The 12808-nt window shown below is 41.4% G+C and overlaps 1 protein-coding gene across 1 annotated transcript in view; it reads right to left on the reverse strand.

Moving 5' to 3' along the window:
- Positions 1–11830, reverse strand: part of FURIN (furin, paired basic amino acid cleaving enzyme) — a 303958-nt gene extending 292128 nt beyond the window's left edge. The window contains exon 1 of the mRNA XM_073618514.1: positions 11444–11830. Coding sequence (XP_073474615.1) covers positions 11444–11614 — 171 coding nt within the window. The 5' untranslated portion in view covers positions 11615–11830. The remainder of the gene's footprint in view (positions 1–11443) is intronic.
- Between the last annotated feature and the right edge of the window lie 978 nt (positions 11831–12808).

Genomic DNA, 12808 nt, shown 5'->3' on the forward strand with positions numbered 1-12808 from the left:
CTGCCCCCTATTCTAATGCCCCGTACACACGGTCGGATTTTCCGATAGAAAATGTCCGATCGGAGCGTGTTGTCGGAAATTCCGACCGTGTGTGGGCTCCATCGGACATTTTCCATCGGATTTTCCGACACACAAAGTTGGAGAGCAGGAGATAAAATTTTCCGACAACAAAATCCGTTGTCGGAAATTCCTATCGTGTGTACACAAATCCGACGGACAAAGTGCCACGCATGCTCAGAATAAATAAAGAGATGAAAGCTATTGGCCACTGCCCCGTTTATAGTCCCGACGTACGTGTTTTACGTCACCGCGTTCAGAACGATCGGATTTTCCGACAACTTTGTGTGACCGTGTGTATGCAAGACAAGTTTGAGCCAACATCTGTCGGAAAAAATTCTAGGATTTTGTTGTCGGAATGTCCGAACAAAGTCCGACCGTGTGTACGGGGCATTATACGTTACTCCTTTTTTATTCATTATTGAGAGAGAAAGAAAGAAAGAAAGAAAGAAAGAAAGAAAGAAAGAAAGAAAGAAAGAAAGAAAGAAAGAAAGAAAGAAAGAAAGAAAGAAAGAAAGAAGAAAGAAAGAAAGAAAGAAAGAAAGAAAGAAAGAAAGAAAGAAAGAAAGAAAGAAAGAAAGAAATCGTCCATAAACAAAAACACAATGCTGGATATGATTAAAAGGGGTTAGTCCACCTTTAAAAAAAAAAAAAAAAAAAAATATGTGCAGTGTAATCTAGAGATCCTGGTAGTTTACCAATCATGATGCAGTGTAGAGAAATTGAGCTTCTTTTAGCCCACACTTTAGCTAGCACTTAGACGTACATTTTTCATGCACAGGGCAGCCCATTCATTTGAACAGTCATTTCTGGAACCTCTTTTCCTGCATATGTGCGAGCACAGCTCGGCGCATGTGCAGATGCGCTACAGGTCTCGAAGTCCCCTTTGCCCCTACCCCCTCCACTGGCGCGGTCATAAGGTCCATTCTATAGCAGTACAGGGCAGCAACCGTATGCTGGATTATAAATACATATATATTTTTATTGATTTTTTTTTTTTTTTTTACACACACACACACACAGTTGTGCTCATAAGTTTACATACCCTGGCAGAATTTATGATTTCTTGGCTTTTTTGCAGAGAATATGAATGATAACAATAATAAATTAAAAATAAAAGCATTAAAAAAAATGCAAAACGCATGAAAAGGGAGTCAAAAACGGGTGTGTAAAATGCAAAACACACTGTAAAAAGCATTGCAGAAACAGATCAAAAACACACTGCATAAGTGTGAAGTAAGCGGAAGTGCAGAATTAAGAACACAGAAGGTATGTGCTCCTCTGTTCCACATACCAGTTTGATTGAATACCCTCAGTATTGGAGAAAGGAATGATGATCTGTATACTGCACAGAACCTGTACAGAGAACTATTAATCACTGAAGACGCAGATCAGAAGCTGAAACCACTGCATGAGTCCAGCTAAGCCCTTCCGATCCCTTCATACCACGTGATTTCACTCATCTAATTGTGGAAAGCAGAATGAACAGCTAAAGAGATCTCAGATTTCTTCCTTGGTGTTTTCAGTCCAGCGCTAATCAGATGCTTCTCGGTACACTAATGTGTACAGACAGGCCAACGATAAACAAAGAAATGTTTACACAGTCCTGGATATGGGATAACAACTCTAAAAATCAGAAGGGGAAAAAAAAGCAGACATAATAGGTATTTGCAAAGTAGCTTATTGTACCTGAACATTAGCTTAGCACAAAGAACAGCTAAATGTTCCTTTAAACACAATAAATGGCTAAGGGGGGCAAGTCAACATTTTACCATGTTTAGACTTTGACAGCCATTGTCACCCAGGGTTTCCATGGAACCAGGGCACCTCCAGAGTTTTCTAGGAGTGATGTGGCCAACAGACCTATCTGACGGTGCCTGCATAGTTCCAGGGCCAACCCCACTTAGCAGAGCCATTGGCATGACAACAGTAAAAATTTTGGCCAGGGCATTTTTTTCAACGTGAATGTGGGGGAACGCAACTCCGGCACTGAATGTATGTAATGGCGAGGGGTGCTGGAGGGTGTGTTGTTGCTGGCTGCTGGGGGAACTATTGTTGCTGATGGGATTTTTTTTTTTCTGAGGGGGGTCTATTGTTGCTGGGGGTTAAAGGAAATGGTTTGTGGAACTTTAGATGAGACACATAGCTTGAAAAAAAAATGTATACATGTTTATTATCATAAAAAGCATAGCATGACACATTGCATGCATAACAAAATGTTGGCGATTTCATCTGTATGCATACACACACATATAATATATATACACATACGGTGGGACATAAAATATTGCAACAACCACCATTTTATTCTCTTTTTTTTGCTTTGGGGGAAAAAAAAAAAAAAGATAGAATATATATATATATATATATATATATATATATATATATATATATATAGATAGATAGATAGATAGAGAGGGAGAGAGAGAGAGAGAGAGAGAGAGAGAGAGAGAGACTGTATTTATTGGCGTATAACACTCACTTTTTCACCATGAAAATTGGGTGCAAATAGTGCGTGCGTGTTATACGCCAATACTTCAGTTTTAGCTGCCTCGGAGGGGACAGGGGGGGGGGCAGGATGAGCACCGTCAGATTACATAAAGTGAGAATCTCCTGTTTACTTGGCGGCCTCTGTAATAGGAACTCCCGTCTCCTGGGCCTCCATTGGACCACTGTTCTGTCTATCATAGGAGATTCTCACCGTATGTAATCTGTCGGCGCTCGTCCCGCCCCCCTCCCTGTCCCCTCTGGGCTGCAGATGGGCATCGATCAGGCTGCATTGATGGCAATGGTGAGGCTGCATTGATGTGGACTGATGAGGCTGCACTGATGGCACTTGTGAGGCTGCAGATGGGCATTGATCAGGCTGCATTGATGGCAATGGTGAGGCTGCAGATGGGCACTGATCCTTATTTTGCTTCAAAGTTCCTTATTTAAAATTTAAGTTTTTTCCTGAAACTTCCCTCTTAAAATGAATGTGCGTGTTATATGCCGATAAATACGGTATATAATGTTTGGGTGCTCCAAGTAATTTTCTAGCAGAAAATAATGATTTTTACTTGTAAGCAACACATGTCAGAAAAGGTTTGGTCTTTAAACGGTTAAACTTCCCTCATCTACAGCTGGAGTTCTTTCCTTTGATAAAAGAAGGAAAGGATACTTTGTTTCTACTTATTCCTGCATTGTAATAAAACTTGGCAGGCTGCCTGGATTTTTTTTTTTTTCCGGCTGTGAAAACTCTCTGCACTTGTTAGAAAGATCGTGACATGCTGTTTTGAAAATCGGGAAGGGAAAAAGATTGCGATTTCGATTCTTATCGATTAATTGTGCAGCTCTAACACACACACACACACACACACACACACACAAAATTGCATAATAACCCATTGCAGTAACTGGTATTGTAGGCCAAAAATGCTGAATATAAATCAATAAAAAGAGTAAATGGGGGTCAAAAGTTGGACTACATGTTAAAGACATGATTGCATCCAATGAGCTTGACGCATTTTGTGGATTCCACTTCTTCAGGAGCAGATGCATGGCATATTGGCAAAAAAACCAGAGTATCAATATGATCTAATATTTTACCCAAATGGCAAGAAAAAGATGGGGGCAGGAGAACGTCCTATGCCTCATCTAAAGTCCCACAAACCCTTTCCTTTCTCCTCGGATTTAGGGATGGAGGTGCAGACATACACGCACTTCATTTAAAGTCCCACAAACCCCTCCATTTTTCTATATTGTTGCTGGGGTGGGGACAATTGTTGCTGAGAGGGAAGTACTGTTGCTGGCTGCTCTGGAGATCTATTGTTGGTGGAAGGGGTGTATATTGTTACTGGGAGGGTGTTATTGTTGCTGGGGGTTTATTGTTGCTGGCTGCAGGAGATCCATCATACAATTTTGCTTGTTATCAGTAACAAATTCCATACAAATTGCTTAGCCCCATAAAATGATACTTGGTTCTGTGTTCTCCAAAAGGGGCGTGTTACTGGGAGGTGCGTAGGGGTTGGAACCAAGGGGTGACTTGGAAGGGGTAGGGCGTGGAACCAAGGGTTGACTTGGAAGGGGTAGGGCGTGGAACCAAGGGTTGACTTGGAAGGGGTAGGGCGTGGAACCAAGGGTTGACTTGGAAGGGGTAGGGCGTGGAACCAAGGGGTGACTTGGAAGGGGTAGGGCGTGGAACCAAGGGGTGACTTGGAAGGGGTAGGGCGTGGAACCAAGGGGTGACTTGGAAGGGGTAGGGCGTGGAACCAAGGGGTGACTTGGAAGGGGTAGGGCGTGGAAACAAGGGGTGACTTGGAAGACATAGGGCGTGGAACCAAGGGGTGACTTGGAAGGGTGGGGTGGGGGTGGGGGTGGGGGTAACTGCACGTATTCTGAGAAAAAAAAAGCTCTGTTTTTCTGACCATCAATAAAAAAAGGGCCATTTTCCCACCGAATACCAATGCAGAGGGCATTTTTCCCTCTGACACCCAATGAATTGGTTTTAGAAGGGGTTCCTCAAGACCTGAAAATTGTAAAGGTTCCTCTGTGATAAAAGGTTGAGAAAGGTTTCTTTAAATGCTATTAGGAACCTATACTACCAGAGCACAGTCCTATTAGGCCTTATGAACAAGACAGGCCTTTCAGCACTACAATTGAGAAAAGGAAATAGATTCTCAGAACAGTATTTGTAGATGACAGCATCACAAAAAACAAGTACACAAGTATTTGCTTATGTTACAAAGGGCTGCCGAACAGAAGGCCTTATTAAGAGCCACCTGTGTGTTCAGAGTCACGCAAACTTCATAACCGCGCTCTCTGAAGACAAACACGCTAACAAAACAAATTACCACATTGTGGCTCCTACTCGACACCACCCTGTCATTCTAAAATGACAGCTTATTCATTTAACTAATGCATCGCCAGTAGAGCTGCACGATTCTGGAAAAAATGAGAATCATTTTTTTTTTACTTAGAATAAAGATCACGATTCTGAGGAACTTTATTTTAAAGATTTACGACTCCTGAACATTAGGTTATCAAACAACACGGCAATAAAAAAAGACATAATGCTCTTTGCTTCAATCAAATTTAAAGACCTAATGAAAACTAATGTAATGTGTAAAGAAATTAAAAAAAAAAAAAAAAAAAAAAAAAAAAAAAAAATTACTCATAAAAAGGTATATTAGGGTCTTTTTTTTTTTTTTTTTATTATAATACTCGCCGATACCAATTACCGATACCTACCGCAACTTTTTTTGTTTACACTTCAGCTGTCAGCAATGGTACAAAGCATTGAAAATTTATTTTACAAGTGAAACAAAATGTATTTTTTTTTTATTTTGCGCTTTTTTCAATGGAAAACGTTTAAATATATGTTAAAGGTATAAAAATATTAATGAACAAAGCAAAACAAAAAAAAATGATTAATAGTTTATAAAATAGAAGTAAATAAAAATAAAAAAAAAGCAGGAAAATATTGAATGGAGGAGAATAAGGAGTTAATAAGACTGACTAGAGTAAAGGGTTAATTAGGGGTTAAAAAGGAAAAATTTAATAAAAACCCCCAAAAATATATTTTTTTTTACTTGACAAGGTCGCTTTAAACTGACTTAATTTGCAGACCAAAGTTCATCCCTTTGATCTGTAAATGAACAGAAGTACAGATAAGATACAAGGTTTCTTTTTCGCTTTCTCTTGCCAGTGTTCTGTCGATTTGTGCCCTCTGTCGAAAAGTGCCCGCGCATGCGCAGAACGGAAGGGCACTTCAGCTGATCTCCCGACCAGCTGGCGTGACTTCACCATAGCGCAGGCACACATCGCAGGAGGCTTTTTTAGACGGGCGATACCATTTGACAGACACAATTGAATGCTATGCAAACATCTTATTTGTCATATTGTGCCTCGCTGTTGCGCCACGGGATTACAGTGCGCTTTAGGTATGGTTTTGTCTGTGTTGCAGGGCGGGTTGTGGCTGTGTCTAAGGGCGGGTTGCAACAGAGACAAAACCTGCCATTCAACACATCCACAACCCTGCAACAGCGAGCCACAATCTGACCACTACGGTGTCCCTCCACTCTTTGCATAGCTTTTAATTGTGCCCATTAAATGGTATCTCCCGTCGAAAAAACCCTCCTATGATGTGCGCATGCGCTCTGGTGAGGTCACTCGGGAAATCAGCTGGCGTCCCCTTCCATTCTGCACATGCCCGGGCACTTTTTGACAGAGAGCACAAATCGATAAAAAAAAAAAAGAGCAGCCGGTGTTCTGACAGCTGTGAGCAGGGAACTGCTCTGCACTTTTTACATGAATCGTGGAAATGCTGGATTAAGATTGTGTGTGTGTGTGTGTGTGTGTGTGTGGGGGGGGGGGTGTCGAATCGAGATCACAATCTTAACGATTAATTGAGCAGCTCTAATTGCCAGAAGCAAGATCCATAAAGACATGGATGAGCGAGTTTGGGGTAGAGAAAATTGACTGGCCTGCACAAAGTCCTGACCTCAAAATGATAGAACACCTTTGGGATGAATCAGAGCGGAGACAGGTCTTCTCGTCCAACATCAGTGCCTGACCTTGTACAAATGCGCTTCTGGAAGAATGGTCAAACATTATCATAGACACACTCCTAAACCTTGTGGATAGCCTTCCCATAAGAGTTGAAGCTGTTATGGCTGCAAAGGGTGGGCCAACTCAATATTGAACCCTACGGACTAAGGCGCCATTAAAGTTCATGTGCATGTTAAGGCAGGTGTCCCAATACTTTTGGCATTATAGAGCATCTCCAAAGCTGACACACTCCATACTGATGCTAGTCCCATGTTCCCAGTGATGGAATCCCACCAAGGTGACCCACTGCTTGAACGCTCGGGTTAGAGTAACGTCCCTGAGCTCTCCAGAAATAGGTCTCCCCCAGCAGGACGAAGGGATTGACTGAAGACAGCAGGAATCCAGGGCCTGAAATCAACACAGAGTTTGTCAGCTTTTGAGCTCTACATACTTTGGGAGTTATTATGCAAGCGGGACCAGCAAGGTGCAGGGAGCTAAGTTGACAGGTAAAGGGTGTTGGGCAGAGCTGGGAAGCTTCATCTTTGCATAAGGGGAAATGTGGGCAGTTAAGGTATGACGATGCTAGGGATTACCCAGGGGAGCTGTTCAAGGTTGTTGAGCTACCAGCAAGGAACTTGCTCTTCCAGTGAGGAATGTGAAAGTGCAGAGAGGAGAGGCTGGGAATGGGGCCGACATCTTTGGCCCAATATGGCCACATGGTCAATAACTTTGTCCAAATATCGTCATGTGGCATCAGACAGAAACCCCAACCCTTTTTTCTATTTCTTTCAATGGTTGTTATTTCAAGTTTTCAGATTTTCCATAGTAAGACAGAAGTACAAAACAAGTAAACAGTTTCGTAGTGGTATTTACAGCACCACAATCTATAACAAAATATAAACTTTCTATAATATGGTACTGACATTTTGCCCCCTGAGATATCATTTATAATATTATTGCTACATTTATGTTTTTCGAGTGGGGCCTATGCCTAGGCTAAATTGACATTCCTTTTTCTTTTCTAATGCTAAAATCTAAGAAAGAGTAATGCCCTATACACACGTTCGGACATTCCGACAACAAAATCCATGGATTTTTTCCGACGGATGTTGGCTCAAACTTGTATTGCATACACACGGTCGCACAAAGTTGTCGGAAAATCCGATCGTTCTGAACGCGGCGACGTAAAACACGTACGTCGGGACTATAAACGGGGCAGTAGCCAATAGCTTTCGTCTCTTAATTTATTCTGAGCATGTGTGGCACTTTGTGCGTCGGATTTTTGTACACACGACTGGAATTTAACCGATCGGATTTTGTTTTGGGAAAATTTTATAGCCTGCTCTCAAACTTTGTGTGTCGGAAATTCTGACGGAAAAAGTCCGATGGAGCCTACACACGATCGGAATTTCTGACAACACAATCCGATCGCACTTTTTCCATTGGAAAATCCGACCGTGTGTACAGGGTTTTAGAGTTTTAGAAAGTGACCCCCGTACCCCGATCCCCGCCGGCTCCTTTACAGTGATATAGTTCTGGGATCTCCTGTTGTTAAGTACCGGGTCCAGGGGCTCCATATTTTTTCTTGAATTGTTGCATTTTATCATGTAAGATCGCAGTCATTCGTTTGTTTAGCATGATCCAGGAGAGCTTGTGTTTGAGCGGATCGAATGGCACCACTGCCGATTTCCATGATTTAACTATTGTCATTTTCGCTGCTGTAAATACAATTGTTAGAAGACGCCTTTGAGATTTTGAAGCTGAATCTCTCGGCACCTAGCAGTGCCCGTTTTGGGGATTTAATTAAGTTTACCTGGGTGAGGGTGTATATAAAATTGTACACCCTGATCCAGTAGCGTCTCACCTTAGGGCACTGCCACCATATGTGGTACATCGTCCCCAGTTGTCCACAGCCACAAAAGCATCTAGGGGATGCCTCAGGTAAGGTCGCCAGTCTTGCTGGGACCATATACCATCTTATTAAAACTTTGAAATTTGCTATTAGTGAAGTATTTATGATGGATTTCGTGGCCCCCTGGCCTTTTTTGTGCCACTCGTCCAGCTCAATACTCTCCTGGAGGTCAGCCTCCCATCTCTTCATATATTCAAACTTTTCAGTACAATTCGTGAGGACTGTGTATATTTCAGAGATATGGCCTCTGATCTTATATTGTGTGCAGAAATATTCCATAGGGGTCATCGTAGCCATGTCTGAATTTTTGGATATTGTAGACAAGAAATGCACTGTGAGCATCTAAAGAACTCTGAGATCAGTAACTGGTGCTTGTTCTCTAATGCCCTTCTCGTTAGGATGCCCCTATGATCGCATATATCTGCTATTCTCAGTAGACCCTTGTTCGTCCACCACTCAAACATTCTGGGAGAAAGGCCCAGGGTGAATCTTACGTTCCCCAACAGTGGAGCTAAAAGGAGTATGTAAGGATTGGAAGTTGTGAGATTTAAGTAATCTGTCCCAAATGCTCAAGGAGATAGAAAGTGCCGGACATAGAATCGGGGGTCTCTGTTTAGGAAACAACCAAAGAATGGAGGAGATTGGGTGTGTCTTACAGGCTTCGGCTTCTATCTGCATCCAAATTGGATGTGGTCATGAGCTATGGATTCTAGTAATGTGTGCTAACTGTGCATCTTTTCTTTTTCTTTAACGCACATCCACAGGGCAGGGAACTCCCGGATTGCAGTTGATAAGGCTGGCGGTCTCTTTTTATAGGGCAGTTTCCTAGTAATTTGGGCCAAACCTAGAATCTTTGCTCTAGTCTAGATCCTTGAGACAGGCGACTGACCATATAGTACAAATCTAGCCCAACTCATGTAAGGCCAAATCTATTGTATGGAATAGTCAACGCCAAGTTTGTACACGCGTCTGTCTGTGCGCAAATAAAATATTTGGTGGCAGGCTCCAGTTTATATCAGTTTGTCCTTTAAAATTCAGTTGGGCCGATAAAATCAACAAATAGGCAAATTCAAGATGCTTTCCATTAAAAATAAACAAGCACAGCAGGAAAAAATATTAAGCTGTATAGAAAATGAAACCAACTATATCGCATTGAAGAAATAAAGGAAAAGAAAGGAACACACAACAAAACGGCTCTAAAAATTAGCCACAAAAAACAGCATTCATTTTAAGAAGCTATACAAACCGTACAAAAGAGGATACAGATGAAGCACACATAACATTTAAAAAATGCGTATGAGAGAAAAAAAAAAATAAGGAGATCCGAATTACCTTTTGAGGTTTCTCTAACACTAAAGCGTGCCTCCCATGGCTCAAATTCTGCAGGAATCAGACCAAACTTAAGCCATGGGTGGCCCGGTGGACACCACCCAGCTCGAAAAATGTCAACTGAGAAACCGAAGGAAACAAAACGGAAAAAAAGGAGCTTATTGGCCTACTGCTCGGGTATCCTGACAGCCGCAGCTGCCTGCTGTCAGAATACAATAGCTGGCAATGGCGATTCTTCCCCTTCCATAAAAATGTAGCATGTGTTCTGTTGAATCTATGAATTTCTCTTGGTTCAGACCACAGCTTTTCTGGTTAGCAATACAAAATATATAAGAATAAGGGCATGAAGAATATGCACAGTAACACTATACACATTTATAAATACACTTACTCATGTATTTTTAGCTACCAGGTTAAACAGGATCTACTTGTATAAAACATTTACCGCCTGCACCAAAAAAAATAAAAAATAAATACAACCCAGACCTGCAACAGCCAGCAACAAGCAAACTTTACTTAGGGTGAACTAAATATTGCATTTTCCAGCAAACAACATGCAGCAAAATGAATAGTGGGGTGGTCCGGTACTAAACCCCCCCCCCACCACCACCAAATTTTACCCTCCTCCAACTTCCCTTATACTAAATACTAAAGCAGCTCTAAGATTGGGGTGTAGGACAGCTGGGTGTCATTTACAGTGAAATTCTGATACACTAAATAGTTACTGCAGCCATTGAATTTAATCTCCCACAAGCTAACGTACAAACAGCAAAGAGGCAGGCCTCACAGTGTAATTACAACCAAAACCTAACTAAAGCCAGCCATAGAAGGAGTGATTTTCTGTGGTTGCAGGGAAAAACAAAACAAAAAAAAAAACAAAAAACAAAACAAAACCAAATCGCTTGATTCCCCCATGAACACAGTCAGTCAATGTTGATAGGGTAATCTCTCCTGGCAGAGCCATTGTGTTCTCCTGGGTGCGGGGAAAGCCACCCGCACCAGCAGAACAGTGATTACTGCAAGCGGCAATAATCGTATGTAAATTCCAACAGAGACAAGCTTTAAAGGCCAATTCTGTGCGCAAAAATTCTAAAAAAGTAAAAAGAAATAGGAATACTCCCCTTTCCCCCCCCTTACACAACCATACTGCAAGGTTGAAATCCTCATTAGGTCCTAGGGTGTTGGAATAGGTAGAAATGCTTACCTTATTCCGTCCAGTAGTGCAGTTGGGATGCTGCAGCCTCCATCCCAAGCCGCTCACATGTGCGCACGTTGCATTGTACGTGATCACACCGAGGGACCACCTACAGGCTGGAGCTTCAGGGGCAAGGAGAAACACTGGAGTCGGGGGTTAGGGCAAGTCATACTGCCTCTCGTTCTAACCCCCCACCCCCTCTAGACATAATGGGGATTTAACCCTTGCAGTGCACTTAAGCTCCCACAGCATGGGTAGATTTTGACCGCCCCTCCATCCTTTCCCAAGTTGGGCTGTAAACACCAAATAATTTTTTAGTACTTTCCCTGTTGTAAGAACAAGAACAACAACTCTGACACTTCTCTTTTTACATTAATTACGTTTTCAGTTGTAGTTCTTCATAGTTATGTCAAGTCACTCACCTGCCCATGGTTAATGAAGCCATGTTTGTTACATATTCCATCAGCCACTGCAGGACCACCCGGTATTCGGGCTGCCCAGGTATTTGTATAGATTTTGTGTCCAGTCAACTCTGCGAACAATATTGACAAGCAAGTCCAAACCAGAAACAGCACAGCGGGCCTCAGCTCCATGACAAAGCTTCGTGCTCCCAGGAGAATGGAACGCAGTCCTCAAATCAAGTCACATCAGATGCCTGACTCCGCACAATCCGCTTCCTCTGGGCAGGAACTTCGCTGAGTCCTGGGGATCATGGGGTCTTAAATCAATGTGCAATTGCTCCGTAGAAGTAAAAATAATCCTCCTAATGAGGCGGAAGACTGCAGCCAGGAAGATTGGGTCCAGATACGATTCTGTATCCAGGGAGAGAAAAGAGAGAAAACTGGTTTTAGGTCATGTACTAGTAAATGTACAAATATCAACCAAAAAAAAGGGCCCCCTACTTCAATGAGAAGCAAAGAGGGTCCGTAATAAAAAATCTCGACATTGCAGCAAGTTCAAAACGTCTTTTCCTGGAAAAGGAACAGTTTGTTCAACATTCTATTGCAAACAACCTCCAGAGCAATTATTTTCTTTTTTTTAAAATATCCCCTTTTTGACTAAATTTGTTCATGCAAGGCACCAAACTTTGATAATAATGGTAACAAGACCAATAACAATACTAATATTATGTAATAGAATGGTATGGTAATAATAATAATAATAATAATAATAACCACCATCAGTTATTATTAAAAAAATGTATCATTATTACTAAATATCATTGTATTATCAACAGCATTAACAATATTGAGATCATCAATAATAATAAATGTATTATTACTATTATCATAATTATTAATATTATTATCATTACTGTTAAGTGATAATAGTATCAACAGTAATAATACATTTTATTATTATTCTGTCAATTTACTCTGAACATACTATTCATACACATCAGTCCCTGCGCCCAATGAGCTTACAAATCTCTCAATCTCAATAGACAGGAGTCAATTAACCCTCCAGAACGTCTTCAGGAGTGTGAGAAGAAAGTGTACCCAAAGAAAACCTACACGTGAGAACAGGCAAACTCTATTCAGCTAGTGTGCTAGCTGCAAACAAAAAAAAATAATCGCAATAAGCGTAGATTTAGTGGTTTGTGCAAAAATTATAGAGTCTATAAAATAGGGGATCAATTTATGGCATTTTTTTTTTTTTTTTTTTTTTTTTACTACTAATGGCGGTGATCTGCGATTTTTAGCAGGACTGCGACATTGCGGCGGAAAGAGCGGACATTTTTTTTGGGACTATTGACATTCATACAGCGATCAGAGCTAAAAATAGTC

The sequence above is a fragment of the Aquarana catesbeiana genome, linkage group LG03 (genome assembly GCF_042186555.1).
Source record: "Aquarana catesbeiana isolate 2022-GZ linkage group LG03, ASM4218655v1, whole genome shotgun sequence".
In the NCBI taxonomy this organism is placed as follows: domain Eukaryota; kingdom Metazoa; phylum Chordata; class Amphibia; order Anura; family Ranidae; genus Aquarana; species Aquarana catesbeiana.